General features: G+C 36.5%; 1 protein-coding gene across 1 annotated transcript in view; it reads right to left on the reverse strand.

The window, feature by feature from the left end:
* The window catches only part of LOC110037893 (glutathione synthetase, chloroplastic), a 57,605-nt gene that overhangs the window by 26,987 nt on the left and 12,574 nt on the right, over positions 1 to 18,044 (reverse strand). Inside the window, exons 3-4 of the mRNA XM_020742621.1 lie at positions 12,039 to 12,114; positions 11,757 to 11,887 (exon numbers count right to left, since the gene is read on the reverse strand). Coding sequence (XP_020598280.1) covers positions 11,757 to 11,887; positions 12,039 to 12,114 — 207 coding nt within the window. The remainder of the gene's footprint in view (positions 1 to 11,756; positions 11,888 to 12,038; positions 12,115 to 18,044) is intronic.

The following is an 18,044-nucleotide window of genomic DNA, read 5'->3' on the forward strand; positions in this document are numbered from 1 at the left end:
TCATCTCATTTGTATCCATCCAAGGTTTCTAAGCACTCAAGTGTGTAATCTTCCATTCCTTAGTGAAGTGTTCCTTTCTCCCTACTTATTTCCTAGAGAGTTTTGTGCTTTCAAGTTCAAGATTTGCAAGGGTTTGGCTGATTTAGTGCTTAAGAAAAGTGTTAAAGCCGCAAAAGTGACTAGATAGAAGTTTGTCCATGACAGTTGGTATCAGAGCCAAGGTTTGAAGGCATGCAAAGAGTATCAAAGAGCACATCATAAAGTTTGAAGTCACTAATGCGGAATCATCTCGTCAGGAGAAACGAGAACTTGATGCATCAAAACCATATGGGAGGTCTAAAGAGATCATACATGGCCTTCATTCGAGCCTTGCTAAGGTAAAGAAGTCTATGAGTGGCATGGAGGCCCATATAGAGGATCTAGGTCAAAAGGTGGATGGTCTCGAGGAAGATGACATCACCATCCATTCCACAATCAAAGATAAGACACTGCAACTGGAAGAATCCTTAAAAAACCAAATAGCGAAGATGCGGAAGGACTTGATGGGAGAGCACCATGAAGTACAACGATCTCATGAGAAAGAGACGAGCAGTTTACGAGCTTGGAGGAAATGCATGGAGACATATCGTTGTACAAAAGAACACTATTAGCATCAACCAACCACTTTACTTTTGAAGTCAAGCGTATTAAAGTGCCAAAACCTAAGACTTTCGGGGGAGTTCACAATGCCAAAGAAGCAGACAACTTCTTGTGGGGGCTTGAACAATACTTTGGAGTCATGGACAATACATATGAAGACACGAAAATTCAATTTGCAACTCTTTATCTCTTCGACATCGTTATGTTGTGGTGGAGAAGTAGGCAAGAAGACAGAGAAAAGTATGTGCACCATATCCACCTTCGATGACTTCAAGAAAAAGCTCAAGTGATAATTTTATCCCGAGAATAAGAAGGATGAGGCTAGAGCTCCACTACAAAGGCTCAAACAAGCAGGATCGATTCGTGAATATATTAAAGAGTTCACTAGTTCATGTCAGATAAGGATGCTCTATTCAACTTCATGGATGGACTCCAACAGTGGGCAAAGATAGAGCTTAAGAGGCTTGGAGTGCAAGATCTTGCTACTGCCATTATTGCCGCCAAAAGCTTAATTGATTACTCAAATGAATCTGCAAAGCCTAAAGATAAGAAGAGTGCCTATGTCAAAAATGGGAGAGACAAAGACCAACAAAAGGAAGAGACCCATCATTAATCAATCTCAACCAAGAGCAAAGAAAAAGGATAGCTTAATAACAACAAAACTAAGACGCATAACAACTGCTTGCTTTGTGAAAGACCTTATTGGACAAGGGATTGTCCTCAAAAGAAAGCTCTGAGCTCTCTCATTGCAATCCATCATGCGACAGGAGGCGATATGGCAACGCAAGTGAGAACAATACAACTCCTCAACATGGTGCAACCCTCTCCAAAAAAAGGGCTACACTTCGTGGAGGTGATTATAGATACAAAAGTAACGATAGGCACGGGAGCTTCTCACAACTTCATCTCTATTGAAGAAGCGAAAGGAATGGGTCTGCAAATAATTGGAGGAGGCTCCATCAAAACAGTCAACTTAGCGGCTAGGCCAATTCATGAAGTAGCCAGAGAAGTGAAAACCAGTGTCAAAGCTTGGTCAGGTATCTTAAACTTCTCCCTTATCCCAATGAATGATTTCAAAGTAGTCCTTGGGCTAAAATTCCTAGATCAAGTAAGAGCATTCCTGATACCCTTCGTCAATTACATGTGTATCATGGAAGGAAATCAAGCTTGCCCAGCACCACAACAATAAGGACTAGCAAGAAAGAATTCAAAATGTTATCGACAATCCAATTCAAGAAAGGCATTCGATGAGATGAGGAGAGCTACTTGGCTATTCTTCATGACTCATATGAAGAATCTAAGCCCCAAGAAGACATGCCAAGGGAAGTGGTGGCAGCACTTGAGAAATTTAAAAAACTACCACCAAGAAGAGAGATAAATCGTCAGATCGAGCTGGAGCCAGAGACTAAAGCCACCAACAATGGGAGCTTATTGCATGGCACCTCCCGAACTAGCAAAGCTATGCAGACAATTGAGGGAGTTGTTGGAGGTTGGACTCATCCGACCATTTAAAGTCCCGTATGGTGCCCGTCTTATTTCAGAAAAAGAAGAATGGTTCCCTGCGCATGTGTATAGACTATCGGGCATTAAACAAGATTACTGTGAATAACAAATACCCAATTCCTCTTATTAGTGACCTTTTTGATCAATTTGGGAATGCAAAGTACTTCTCAAAATTAAACCTCCGGTCAGACTACTATCAGGTGAGGTTAGTAGAAGGGGATGAACCAAAAACCACTTGTGTGACCAGGTATGGATTGTATGAATTCTTGGTGGGCTAACCAATGTCCCTGATACATTCTACACCTTGAGAAACAAATTATTCCAACCATATTTGGATCAATTTGTTGTTTATCTGGATGATATATTGGTATATAGCAACACACTCCAAGAAAACGTAAGGCATCTCGAAAAGTATTTAAAGTACTCAAGAAAAAAAAGTTATATATCAAGAAAGAAAAATGCTCCTTTGTCAAACTTTTTGGAATGAGGCAAGATCAAGGTCATTTAAGATTGGGAGCCTCGCACTAAGTTACATGAGCTAATATCCTTCCTAGGGATTGTAAAGTACTATCGACGATTCATAAAGGGTTATTCCGCAAGAGTGTTCCGCTGACAGATCTACTAAAGAGGAATAAGTCATCAGAATGGACTAACAAATGTCAAAAAGCATTTGAAGATCTCAAGAAGACAATCAGCGGAGAGCCAAAACTTAGCCTTCCTAATCATTCAAAGATGTAACAAATACACACTGATGCATCTGACTTTGTCGTAGAGGGAGCACTTATGCAAGATGGACATCCAATTGCATACGAAAATCGGCAAAGTCGCTACACAGTCCAAGAAAAAGAGATAAAGGCTATCATACATTGTCTCAGAGTATGGAAACACTAACTACTTGGCTTTAAATTCAGAGTCATGATAGCTACTTCCATACCTAGAAAAAGCCAAGTCCCAAACAGGAAAGATGGAACAATTTCCTAGTGGAATTCGATTACATCTTAGAGTATAAAACATGGAAGACCAATGGAGTAGTAGACGCACTAAACCGAAAAGCAAAGCTTGCAAGCATTTCACAAGTCTCCAGCTCCCTAATAAGTAGAATCAAGGAATGGTTAATTTATGATCCATAAGCCCAAAGTATTATTGCTTTAATAAAGGAAAAACTTAAAAATTCTGGATAAATGAAAAGGTCATCTATACTAAGGGCCAACACATTTACGTACCAAGGTGAGGCAACCTGAGAAGGGATTTAATTAAATATTGTCACAACAATTTATGGGCAGGACATGCAGATATGAAACAAACTCAAGCCCTTCTCAAAACTAACTATTATCGGCCATGGATAAAGGATTGGGTGGAGGAATTTGTACGCACTTGTCTTGTTTGGCAACAAGACAAAGTTGTCCATCAACAACCAAGGGGATTGTTAAAACCACTACCTATTCCTCAAAGACCTGGGAAAGCATCTCTATGGACTTCATCTAGAGGATTTGTAAGCATCCTGATCGTGGTGGATGGATTCAGCAATTATGAAACATTTATTGCTGCTCTCACCGACTGTACTGTCAAAGAAGTTGCAGGCTCTTTCCTCTGCAGTGCGGTAAAACTATGGGGAATGCCACAAAGAAATGTTAGTGATCGAGATTCTCGTTTCATTGGAAGATTTTTGACCGAAGTGATGTTGGGATCAGATCTAAACTTTTCTACAAGTTTTCATCTCCAAAGTGATGGCCAGACGAAGAAAATCAATGTCTTCTTGGAACACTATGTAAGCGTAAGTCAGGAAAACTAGACCAAACCGTTGGATGTAGCACAGTTCTCCTTTAATCTACAAACAAGTGAAACCACCAATAAGAGTCCTTTCAAGAGAGTCATGGGCCAAAAACCAATGACCCCCACTCCCTTACAACTAACTATGAAGGAAAAAGTCCAACAAGTTTCGAATTTGTTAAGTCCTGGAAGAGTAAAGGGTGTTAGCTTAAGTCACATTACATAAGGCTGCAAGAAGAATGAAGAACTAGGCAAACAAGAAAAGGAGGCATATCGAGTTTAAAGAAGAAGATCTAGTATTTGCAAAGCTCTTATCCCTACAATTCAAAATATTTCGAAAGGTGCATAAACAATTGATACCGAAATACAAATGACCTTTTGAAGTAATAAAATATATACGAAGAAACTCTTAAAAACTCAACCTTCCATCAAAATTAAAGACACATCCAGTCTTTCATTAAAGCATGTTAAAGCCTTATCATGAAAACATGGATGCCCCTTTAAGAGAGATTTCTAAGCGAGAGCACTGTTGATCTTATTTTTGGTGAGGTCTAGTTTATTCGCATAGAATTTAGGGTTTAGCTATAGAACTTTCCTGTTGACTATCCTAGATGACTAGTGATGAAACCCGCCTCATTTTAGAAATTCAAACTACTTCTTTACTCTTTTTGGAGTTTCGCATGCATGGCTCTTGACCTCTAACACTTAAGAGGTCGGAACCAACAGGAGGAAACTCAAAGGAGTCCTCATAGGATCATTAAGTCTTAAGGTTGTCTTATTCACAATTTGCACACTCACGCACGTTTAAATCCCACAAGTCACATCACCTAAACCTTTATATGTTTCATAATTAAAAAAATCAAAATTAATTTCCAAAACGATCGATCGCGAACCCAAAATTTCAAGAAAATTAAATTTGACGCATTTTTGATCTGATCGTCGATGAAGTTGTCCGGAAGACCCCGAATGACGAAACAGACTACACCGGTATGTCCAGAACGTTAATTTTAGCTATGAACACACGTTTTATTATGACAACGCGCACGAATAAGTCACACAAAAATTGACGTGTTTAAATGAATAAAATAAAAAAAGAAAAAATTTCTATCAAAATCACTAAACTCATGCACCCGGCTCCTGTCTCTCGCTCAACAATTCACCCGAGCCCTCTTCTTCTTCGGTCAAGCGCAGCCCTAGCAAATCGAGCTCCTCTTCTTCACAAGACTTCGGCTCGAGGTCCCCCCGCCCTACCTCTACACTTATCGCCACTCTCTCTGTCGCAAGATCGCCATCTGCTCCCTGCCGCTCTCCAGCCTTCTGCTTGCCACTCCCTCTGCGTCGTTTGTCAACATTTCCCCGTCACCTTCAGCTTCGACTCACCCCCCAGGTAAGTGAAGGTAAAGCTTCTGCTCCTTGGCTATAAAAATCCCACATGAGGGAGGTGTTCTGTTGGTTGGAGAATTGATGTAAGAGGGAGAGGTGCTGCAAGAATTCCGGGTGGTTTTCTTCTTGACTGGTTCTTCCCTAGCGTGCTTGGTACTCTTGGAGTTCTGTTCCTTTCTTGTTTTCTTTCTCCCTTAGCTATTCGTTGTTGTTATTGATTACTTGGTTGCATGGTTGCTTGTTCGACTATCCCTGATTTGGTCTTAATTGTTCTTTCGGCTAAAAGGAAAAAAAAGAGAAAAGAGGAAGAAGAGAAGGAATAGTCTATGTTGTTATTTCTTTAATCCTGTTCATGGCAGCATAATTATTTAGCTTGCATGAAGGTTTAATCTCTCAAGCATGAATGTTGAACTTGTTTAAGGAAAGATTTAATACTCCCTTTTTTTTTTTTTTTTTTTTTTTTTTTTGTTAGCTTGGAAAGGGGTTGGGGGGGAGCTCTTCTTTGCTCTCTACTTGTTCTTTACTTCACTGAGTTTCAAAACGTGAAGGTATTTTTGGAGAGAAATTTTGAAATCTCTTCTTTGCTCTCTACTTGCTCCATACTTTACTGATTTTCGAATAATGCTTTAAATGCTCATGTGGGCTAGCATTTTTAGTATGCTTAGAGAAGAATTTCAAAACTCATCATTGCTCCTGCTTTTACTGAATTGGAAAGTAATGCTTAAATGCTCATTTATATTTCCATTTGTGATAATCTGGAGAAATAATTATTGACCGAAATACATCATTGCAATGTTCAGAAATTTTGAATAAGTCTTAGTAAGTTCCTAATGGGTCACCTCTTTTTCCTGTCGTTTAACCATTTACTTTGATTTCTTGTTGATGGGCTGCAATTGATTTGGTGGATGCTAATTCAAAATCTGAAGCTTATATATATTTTTTCTTACTTTTGGAAAGATTTACAAAGTCCTGTAATCTTGATTTGTGGGAGGCGGTGGAAATCTGAGGCCCGGTGAACTTTTGTTTGTTATCAAGAAATATTTACATACATTCCATTTGATCTTTATGCGTTTACATATGCAGCACCTAAACCTTAATTTTCAGACACGTAGCACCTTACCTATATAAGAAGAAATCCTTTCCGTTTTAGGAATTAAATGGCCATAGTTTTTGAGGGGTTTGCCCACTGTTTAGGCTGCGGTTTTGGGGGATCTTTGGATGGTTTTGTGCATATATTGCTGCAGTTTTTGGCACTAACTTGCCCACTGTTTGGGTTGCGGTTTTGGGGGTTTGTTGGATGGTTTTGTTGCATATATTGCTGCAGTTTTTTGCACTAGTTTGCCCGCTGTTTGGGCTGCGGTTTTGGGGGTTCTTGGATGGTTTTGTTGCATATGTTGTTGCAGTTTTTTGGGAGCTTTTGTGGCTCATTCAAGCAGCTGTTTTGGAGGTTTTTTAGGTTGTTTTGCTACTTATTGGCTGTAATTTTCGAACTGGTGCGTGGCTAGTGTGAGCTATGGCTTTGGCACTTCTATGATACCTATATAGCTGTGGTTTTGGCAATACTGGGTGGCCTGTTTGGCTTCGTTTTCGGAATATTCTGGAATGTTTTAAGAGGCCTGCCTTGCTGCGGTTTTGGGAGTCTTTGGTGGCTTACCTTGCTGCGGTTTTGGGAGTTCTCGGTGGCCTGTTCGGCTATAATTTTTAGGGTTTTAGGAATTACTTGGAGGCCTGTTTTTGCTGCTCCTAGTCGTGACTGCTATATTTGTTCTTGTTGGGGTTTCCTCCACGCTGCCCGTAGTCGGGTCTGTTGAAATGCGCTTCCTGTTAGTATTTTTGTGATGTTTCTCATTGGGGGGGTCTCCTGCTGCTGCCCCTTACCCATGAGCCATTAAATCTTCTTTATTGTGGTGGATTTGCTCCCTCCCCCCTCCCCTCTTTCGGTTGCCACTCAGCCTCGTAAGCCGAACCACCAATTGTAAAAATGTTTGGATTTATGGAGAAGCTATATAAGTTGAATCAAGGGAAGGTTTAAAAGTTGCTTTTGGCTATATTTTACTGTTTTGAGCCGCTTATGCACACTATTTTAGGAATGATTTATGCACCACTTGGTGCTGACTTGTTCACTGTTTTTGGAGGCTTTGCATATCTTTTTTGGGGCTAAATATTAGTTGGTTTTTGCGAAGATTTAGAAATTGGTCAGCCTCTTCTTTTTCTTTTGTTTCGTTTTGCTTTTTTTGCTCTTGGTTGATGATTTTGTTTCAGGTGCTTATGTTCCAACATAAGTGCATATATATAGCTTCTACTATATGTGAATCATCAAGCAAAGTTATAAGTTTGATGGTTTTGGAGTTTAAAGGTCGTGATGACAAAGGCATCCGGTGATAGAGCAGACTAATATTGCATTCTACGCAATCGGGACACAGCCCAGGGACCTGGTGAGAATGTATGATGATAATATTACTCACCGACACTAGCCTAACGAAAACTCTTGTTTTCTTAGGTTGTTGGTAATTCTAGCCCGACAGTGTGATTGACCTGTGGACGATATTTTCAAAGCATATAAAAATAAAATAAAACAAAAATACATTTCTTACAAAACTATTACTTTTGACTGTTAAATAAAATTCTACTTTTAAATGTATGACAAACCATAAACTTTGAATGATACAATTTAAATCTCCATTTGTTAGTTACCTGTATTAAGTTAAGAATTGTCCTCCTAAGATTGTCTTGTTGTAAATTTTTAGTTGAATGTCGAGGTTTATACACGTGAATGACCGATGGTTGCCTACGGAGTCCTTCGGGAATGATAAAATTTGAGACGCCCCGAACCTGAATTCTTATAGTTCACTTCGGTCTTTTATAGTTCACCTGTTCTTTTACTTGCCACTTATTTTTTTGCTTACCACTAAACTCTTACACACATACATATACATGTTTGACATGCTAACTAAATTTTCTACGATACATGTTTCATTTTACCTGCGGCACCAACCCCATTTACAGGAGTAGCAGATACGCCAGGTACACAGGTTTATTTTATACTAACTGCATTTTACCGCCTTTACTGCACTTTCTTATAGCATATCTAGTTTACGCATGCTTTAAATTAATTGCAATACCTTCAACATATAAAATAATAGTCGATTTACCTATAGTGGATCACTATAAAACACTTAAACCTTATGCCCATAACTACTACGACATTGAGCATAGAACAAGTCTTTGTGGGTAGCACGACGAAGCCGTAGCAGACGGGGGATGACGATCTACAACAGTAAAACAAGTCTACATCAGCTAAATATTTCTTTAGTTTAAATAACAAATCATGGGACTTCGAGGGGGTCTGCCTAGCGTGACATAAATCATCACCCTATCTTTTAGTCTTTTGCACAGTTATGTTGTGCAATCTAAGCCCTAACTCACTTTAGACTCCGAGATCGTCATCCGATATGACATAACCCTCATATCTTCCAGGCTATCTGTATAATTGGATATTATGAAGATTTAAGTCCTAAATAACAAAACTGTCAGGATGAAACATCAAATAACATCTTCTCAAAATTGAAGTCAAACACTAAGATAATTTAGGAAGTCAATGATGTTCTCCTCATGGTCCGTAACAACCCCTACTTTTCTTTCCTTTGGCTCCAGAAATAAATGTTCTCATTTGGTCTTTTTCTCACTTGACTTTCCTATGTCTAACTTTGAAAATACTTAATCCTTGAATTCATGAAGATAAATCTCTGATCATCATCGAGAGTTCTCTTAAATGATTTCGATTATTTGAGAGGTAATTAACTATAGAGGTTTGCCTCGATAGGGAGCTTTATGAACCCAGGTAATATAAACTCTACCTAATTTTTAATATTAGATAGGGGAACTTGTCGGTCAAAATAAAAGGTTCGTACAATAAAATGGATGTCATGAATTCATTAGTTTATTTAACCGAGTCTCACTACCAAGTAATGTGTTTATTTCTCATGATAGGCGTATTACTGGCGGTGTTGTACTCGTTTTTTTTAAATTATTAAATGAATGAGATTCAACTAGTCTCATTTTTTAAAAATTAAAATATTATTTTCAAAAATCAAATATATATATATATATATCACTTTTTTTTTCCTAAGAGAATTTTTAACGACCGACAAGCACCTACAATCATAATCAACTCCTATAAAGAAGTTGAAGAAATATTAGCAGACGGGGTGATCATGCGAGTAGGGGTACCAAACTATAAGGTGTCATATCAAGTGGAGAAGACTGCCTGATAGCGAAGCTAGCTGGGAGCATGAAGGCACACTATGGCAATTCAAAGAAAAGATCTAGCAGTTTTAGAAGGAAGGCGCTAAATAGGGGAGAGTATCACACTCAGTCATCTTCAAAATAATTAGCAAGCCAACTATACGAGAAAAGATTCTAGAGAAGACCAAAAAAAGGAGAGCAATCCAATAGACTCTAAGAAGATCCACTGCATTTTGGAGAATGTTAGAATTTTATGATAACCTAGAAAAACTCTAGAATCATGTATATATACAAGGGCAATGTAGAACTATCTAGAAGTTATTATATTCTAATGTAATGAAGTTCCATAAGGCTTGGGAGAAAATATAAATAGAAGCTCCTCCCCTTCATTTGTATCCATGCAAGGTTTCTAAGCAATCAAGTGTATAATCTTCCATTCTTTAGTGAGGAGTTTCATTCTCTAATAACTTCTCCCTACTTGTTTCCTAGAGAGTTTTGTGCTTTCAAGTCCAAGTGTTGCAAGGGTTAGGTTGATTTAGTGGCTTAAGATGAGCGCTGGGTGACTAGAGAAAAATTTGTCTGTGACATGTGGTTCACAAAGATGGATGCATCAAATAGGTGTCTATTTTAAAGTTTAGAAGGTTTCTACATTAATAAAAAATCAGCCCACTGATTCTTTTCTATTGAAAGGATGTGTTATGAACTATAACAATTAAGAAAAAAAATTCTATACACAAGTTCACTAAAATCATGAATTAAATCTGGTATAAGAGTATGAATTAATTTTTCTTGTCGACAAAAGACAAACCAAATCCAACAACACTCATCACTTCACGGAATATGAGACTTTAACTAGAAGAAAACTGAATGGCCATAGATGTGTTCACTCGATCAATCATGTAGTATAGCACTCATTTTTTGACAAGCAATCCTTAAGGAAAAAAATGAATTATACTCCAAAAATTCAACAATACTAAATAAAGCACTTCGGATTCCAATTACACTTCAGATTCCAATAGTGCCTTCATATGCATAGTGACCTATATAAGCTGCCACTTATAACAACGCTGAATAGTGAGAAATTTAAAATCATTCGGTCTACAGATTTACCTCTTCTTTTCTTCATTAACTGTGGAGTGTTGTGGTTCATATCTATGCAGCTCAATGGCACTGTAATAACTGCACTAGCTTGTGAAATAAACTACAAGCTGTAAAAGAGTCATAAAATATTGATCCGGTTCCAAAACAAGTTACAATGCATATTCTATTGAATTACAAGCGTGTGCAAAATGAGACCAATTCTCTTTCATATATCAATACACAAACCAGTCCTAAGCCTGGAAGATTAAGTTAGGATCCTGAAGCCAGCCAGGATCCCATTTATTGAAACATGGTATCTTTTTAGGTGGAATAGATCAAGAAATTTCTAACATGTTGCTAAATTAATTATTAATTATAGTGATAGAAGGAACTTCGACAATGAGTTTTACGGAGCAGGGAACCAAACTAAAGGGCTTTCTAAATTGTAGACTTATAAGCCTCTTATATTTTACAGACAACGTGTGATTCACCCTTTAACCTTTATTGCCTTCTTTATTTCAGACACACCCAAATGTGCGCACACTGCACATGTAAGCCCTTGAACCAAGGACCACTTGATTGAAAAATAAAGCTATCAACCACTAGGCCAAGGTGGCTTGCGTCCTTTATTGCCTTTCATCCTCAACTAATTTTGTACCATTTCCATAAGTTAAATACTTTTTTTTTCTCTACAATAGTTAAATACATTTTCCATCTCTGCATTCACCTATATAATATTCTGCAGTTCATTCCATCTTTGCCTATACAGTTTTCGTTCTAGAGTTTCAGTTATATGATAATTTCAGAAAAGAGCCCTTGCTCATTGTCCTTAATATTGACAAAAAAAAATTATGGAACCTGCACTGCACAACACCTCTGACCAATCTCACTCCTCTTTTACTCTCATTGAGCAATCCTCTACCGGTAAGTGAACCAACATAGCAGAAAATGTTATGATAAACTAACAAATCAAATGAAACTTAAAATCTATATTTAGTACAAACTTGATAAAAAGCATGTGAATGAGCTCTCAACGTCGCAAATAGTAAGTAATAAACAACCGAGAAAATTAACGAGATCATGCATGAATCAAATGTCAAAAAGAATTTATCTGAATAATCTGAAAGAAATTAAACCTGTGAAGATCGCTGACAAGACAGCCAAGACCTGAGAATGAAGATGATATGGTGTTGAGCTCTATTTGGAGGAGTAGGTCAGTTTCAGCATCAAGCATATAGTCTGAGCGATGCAAGCCCAAACGAATAACCTAAATAGAGTATAGCCACACTTATAATTTATTCCACCAACAAAAAAAAAGAGTTAAAACAATGTGTATGTTAAACATCAACATTCAATCCATTATGATTTGTATTTCATAAACTAATCAAAAAAATCAAACTAAACTTCGAGAAAATCACCTCTTTCTTATTAATCTCCAGCATCTTTGAATGAATATCTAAAAGCCTACTAGTAAAAGAATCAACCTTTTTCGTTCTGAAATTTCAGCACAAAACCAAAGTTAGAGCAAATGGAAAAAAGTTAAGACAGCATATTAAGCAAAAAACCACCATAGGAACAACGAGAAGTCTCCCAAAGAAGTGTGGCGAACAATTATACTACTGAATAATAACTCATAATATAGAAATTAATTCGAAAAAAAAATGCAAAATAATATAAGAAATCACAAATATATTATCAAATGAGCACAGGCATAAAGCAGTTGTTAAATTGCCACTGTCGTAATATTAGAGTTCACTAGCAAAGGTAACGCTGGATATAAAAAAAATCTCCTCAAACCATAAAAATAGCCTCTCTGCAAATTATTTTCAAATGATTGTTGTAATGATTAGTGCTGTTAAAACATCTCATTGTTCGCGAATAGCTCATGTCCGGCTTGCTAAGAAGCTCATGTTTGGCACGTTCGCTAAGTTAACAAGCCGAACACGAACAAAGATTTGTTCGTTCGTGTTCGGCTTGTTTTGGCTCGAAATACAACTAATCAACTATATATATATATATATATATATATATATATGAAGAGTAGTATTTTTAAAAAACTTAATTGACTACAAGGCAACAAAGATTTATAATCAATTAAAAGTATTAAGTGAGAAAATAGAATAAAAATTATTAAATTAGATTCAAATGATATTTTAATATAAACAATAGTTTTTAAATCTTGTCACAATCCTTAACATCTTATAGCTACCTGATTAGGGTTGTCAAAACGACTCATTATTCGTGATTATTCGTGAACGACTTGTGTTCGGCTCGCTAAACAAACGAGCCGAACACGAACACACTTTTTGAGCTTGAAATATAAACGAGCCGATCGAACACGAGCTGAGTCTGGGCTCGCTCGTCGTGTTCGGTTCGTTTACACCCCTAGTAATGACCAATTTTAATTTTAAAAAAAAAAGATTAAGTGTCGTTCGAAAACAAACTCACTGCGTGCGGGGAGTCAAATAGAAGGCTCTCATTTTCCTCATCCCTTCGAACGCGAGCGTAAGAGAAAGCCAAAGGGAGAGCGAGAGAAAGAGAAAGCATGAGAGACCGTGGAAGAAGAAGAAAGAGAAGAGGAAAAGGAAAGATAAGTTCCCGCAGAAAGAAAAGGAGAGGAAGATTTGCCTGTGAGGAACGAAGCCAAGTGAGGAGACGTCGACCAAGCAAAGGTGTTGAAACAGCTTAGACGGTTTCAAAGTGGGAGAAGACCAACCCTAGCTGGACGAAGGAGCAGTTTCTCTTGTAGAAAGGGAAAACATATCATAGGGCTCTGTGTGCAAGGGAATCTCGTGCCCTAGCCAAGGAAAAAAAATTACAGGTGGAACTCGGATTTGCAAGTGGCGGGATTTCATTGGAGTCTGGATTCAGCTTTGCGTCCAGACTCTGAATGTAATATTTTTTTTTCCCAAGGAGAAAGGGGAGCAAAAAGGAAGGAATGGACGCATGTGTATGCTGAATCGATCGGCACTGTCGAGAATAAGGAAGAGAAGGGAGCTGCCTCATGCATGCGTGGAGGAGCTCTTGTTCAAAAGATCCTGGGCGATCAATGGAATTTTAGGTAAGGTAAGATTGGGTCTATATCATAATTTAAATAATGAATTTTATTTATATGTGTGTGTGTGTGTTTATTTTTTAAGTGTTAATAGTATATATATTTGAAATCAGGAAGCACTTGAAGTAATGGACATACAGTTTTGAAATTGAGGAGTGAATTACTTTGAAAGATAAGGTATAAGGTAACTAAATTAAAGGTTAATTTATTTAATTTAGAATTAATGTTTGTTAAAAATATTAAATTATAACAGTAATGAAGATCAAAGAATATTTGATCCTAAAAGATTTGGAATTAGAGATTATGAAAAGTTGCACCGAAGCTAAAAGACTGGAGGTGAATAATTGTATTTCTAAATTTCAAAAAGTTTTATTATTTCTAAATGTATGTTTGATTTCATTTATATTTTGTTCCAGTGAGATTTAGATTATAACAGATTCTTCATATTTTTATATAGTAAAACGCACATGTTAAATAGTTGCATAATGAATTTTCTATAAAATTATTAGATTATTGAATAACATTTAAATTATAGTAGATATGCATATATGAATTATTAGATGTCATGTAGATCCTACCATATGTGCATACATCAATTTATTTCATGACATATGGATTTAGAAAGATTGCATTTATTCATCCGTAGATAGAGGTTAAATGTTTCATAAAAAAGAAGTAGTGCATTGTTGACCTCATTTTTGATGAGGTCTGACCATTTCTCCTAGAGCCTGGGATCTAGCATCAGGATGTTCCTATTTACTATCCTAGAAGGCCAGTGATGGGACCCACCCCATTTAGAACTTCGAACCACCTCTTAGTTCTTTTGGGAGGCCTCACATAAATGGTCTCAAGCCATCCCCATTTGATTGAGTGGTTAGGGCTACAAGTCATCACCATTTGGTTGAGTGGCCAAGAGCACAAGCTATCACTATTGAATTGCGTGGCTAAGACCAACGTGTGGAGGCCCAAAAAGAGCTCCCATATGATCAAAAGGCCTTAGAAAACCCTTTATGGCCTAACCATGAGTATATTCACATTTGATACACATAAACACCACAATTCACATATTCGATGCACATAAACATCGCGATCCAAATCACTAATACTTACGTACATTCACCGTTAATTAAAACCAAAATAAATTGTCAAGATGATCAATTACGCTAAAATTTTAAAATTTAGGTTTGAAATTTGTAAATACAAAAGAATGTGTGTTAGGTATGTGAATTTCTCTTATTTTAAAAGTTAAATCTTTACCTGACTAACAGATGGCCAGAAAATAATTTTACGGAAGTTTTGTAATGCAGATCATTTGTTTTTTTTTTTTTGTACGATTTTGGTTTTTGAATGACTTTGGCTTTTGTTTGTGCAGGCTTTTGTTTGGCTATGCAGGCTTGTAACAAAATGCAGGCTTTTGTTTGTTAACTTTTTGAAAGATAATGTTAAGGATTGTAACAAAATGCAGGCTTTTGTTTGGCTATGTTTTCATGAAAATAGCACGTATTAATTGCTTCTATGGCAAACTGTGTTGATTTGATGTTGTCATAATCTTGTCATACTCCTTAACGATAATAGACTATCAGTTTCAATTTAACTCCTGATCTGACATCTCGATTTGAATGCAAATGGTAGTCATATTATTTCAGAAAAATTCTTATAGTGTTAAGATGAATCCCAAATTAAAAAAATGGTTAAAAGAGCTATATTGAGATGTCTTTTAATTTTAGTGGATGATTTACACACATGCAACTAAATTCTTATATATTTACACATCCAACACCCAAACTTCGACATTTACATAGATGCAGCCGAAATTTCAAATGTATGTTTTTTGTCCCTGTATTCATGCCGATTTGAGAAAATCTAGGGGTTGTGCCCGGTTTTTTGGGCTAATACGCTTATATAATTGGGAGATTTGAATGTTGTCCTGGTGATTGTTTTTTGGGACTTTTACCTATTGTTGCTAGTTGATTTTATAGAGCCTAAAATGTTGATTGTTGGGGCCTACAAATGTTGTTTTCTGGGGTCAGTTTTTGGAAACTTTTGGGACTATTTTTGTGACTTTTTTCGGGCTGTTTTGGGGACCTATTTGGCTGCAGTTATTGGGCTGATTCGGGGACCTGTTTGGCTGCAGTTTTTGGGCTGATTCGGGGACCTGTTTGGTTACAGTTTTGGGCTGTTTTGGGGACCTATTTGGCTGCAGTTATTGGGCTGATTTGGGGACCTGTTTGGCTGCAGTTTTTGGGCTGATTCGGGGACCTGTTTGGCTACAGTTTTGGGCTGTTTTGGGGACCTGTTTGGCTGCAGTTTTTTTGGCTTGTTTTTGGGACCTGTTTGGCTACAATTTTTTGGGCTGTTTAGGGGACTTGTTTGCCTGCAGTTTTAGGGATATTTATTGCCCTGTATTTGTGCCGATTTAAGAGGTTTTAAGAGTCATTCTCTGCTCTACAATCTTACTAATTTAAAGAAGGGTTTGTGGGCCATTATTCGGCTCCATGAGATATTTGAGGGAGGCTTGAGTACTTGCATTGATATCACCCAATCCTGATATGTTTACATATATAACATCTAAACTACATGTACAATTCTTACGCATTTACACATTTAACTCCTAAGGCCCAATATTTTCATTTGAAGCAGTTGGTTATCAAAAACAAATGCAGGCTTAAATATAGGCAGTTTTGTAGAATGTGTGCAACTTTGTATAACGAATTATAAAATGAAGGTATTAGATATGTAAACGTATAAGAATTAAATCTCATATATAAGTATCCCCTCACAACTCATGATTTTGAGAGAGTTTGATTTTACTCCATTTGCCTTGTATTGTTGCTATTTGGAAGAACATTTGGAGGCCGTTTTAGCCTGATTTTCTCATTGTTATAAAAGCGATTTAAAATGCTATATTTGGGACTAGTTTAGTCATTCTTTCGGAAAACTTTCTAGTGGTTTTTCGGGGATTGCTTTATTTGAAGGGCTTTAAACATTTTTTGGGCTGATTTCGTTATTATTTTGAAAAGAATTTAAGAGTTTCTTAGGCTGACCAACTTGATGTTTCGACTCTTTGCTTCTGTGATTTTGGAGGTGGGTTTGCCTCCTTTTTTTTTTTTTTTTTTTTTTGTTTGTTTAATTTTTAGTTTATGTACTTATGTTTAAATATAAACACACATATATAATGTTGGCTCTGTATGAATCATTAAGCAAGGCTATAATTTGGATGTTTTCAGAATTTAAGGGCGTTGATGATAAAAGCATCTGTGAATAAAGGAAAATAATATTGCATCTTACGACATCAGGATCTAACCCAAGAACTTGGTGAAAATGCAGAATGACTATTATTCACCGATACTAGACAACAATGACCCTTGCTTTCTTATATTACATGTATTTCTAGCTCGATAGAGTGATTGACTTGTGGACAACTTGTTTCTTCAAAATACATAAATAAATATAAAACAAATACATTTCTTACCATATAAATACTTTTCATTGTCAAATAACAAAAAACTATATGCATGACAAATCATGAATTTTGGATGATACAATATGAATGTTCACTCATTGGTTACCTATATTGCGTTAAGAATTGCCCTCCTAAGGATGTCTTATAAGAAATTTTTAATTGAATGTCGAACTTTATGTATGTGGATGACCGATGCTTATCTACGGAGTTTTTTGGAAGTGACAAATCTGAGTCTACCCCAAACTTGAACTCTTATGGTTCACTTCTGTCTTTCATGGGTCTGTCAGAAAAATAATATTGTGGATTATTTATTTTAGGATTTAATTTAATTTAATTATGGATATATATATATATATATATATATGATTATAACTTTATTAAATAAATTTTTAATTTTGAAAGTAGCGTTTCAATTTAATTTATATATGACTGATTTTGGAAAGTAATAATATTTTAATTTAGAAAAGTAACCAAATGGATCTCTCGTATTTGATAATCTAGCTGGTTGAGCACGATACCACAAATAGTACACTATCTTGAAGGATAAACATATCATTTGTTGGTAGGCTTAACCACCTAAACTAGAGAGTTTGTGACGTCTATTTGGTTTGCGAGACCTTTTTTTTATAAGCTGACAAGTTTCTCTATTTAACATGAAAGATTAACTAGGATTTAAATTAAGTCGAGTTCTTAAATTCTCTATCGAGGCAAACAGCTATAGTCAATTACATCTTAAGCAATCGAAATCACCAAAGAAAACTCTCGATTAAGATTAGTGGTTCTGTCTTCAAGATTTCAAAGTTTAGGTTTTCAAGGTTTAATATTAAAAAATCAAAAGGGAAGAGTTGAAAATGGAAAACAGTTACTTTTAAGAGTCAAAGGAGTGAAAGGTAGGGGATGTTACAG

The sequence above is a fragment of the Phalaenopsis equestris genome, unplaced genomic scaffold (genome assembly GCF_001263595.1).
Source record: "Phalaenopsis equestris unplaced genomic scaffold, ASM126359v1 Scaffold226633, whole genome shotgun sequence".
In the NCBI taxonomy this organism is placed as follows: domain Eukaryota; kingdom Viridiplantae; phylum Streptophyta; class Magnoliopsida; order Asparagales; family Orchidaceae; genus Phalaenopsis; species Phalaenopsis equestris.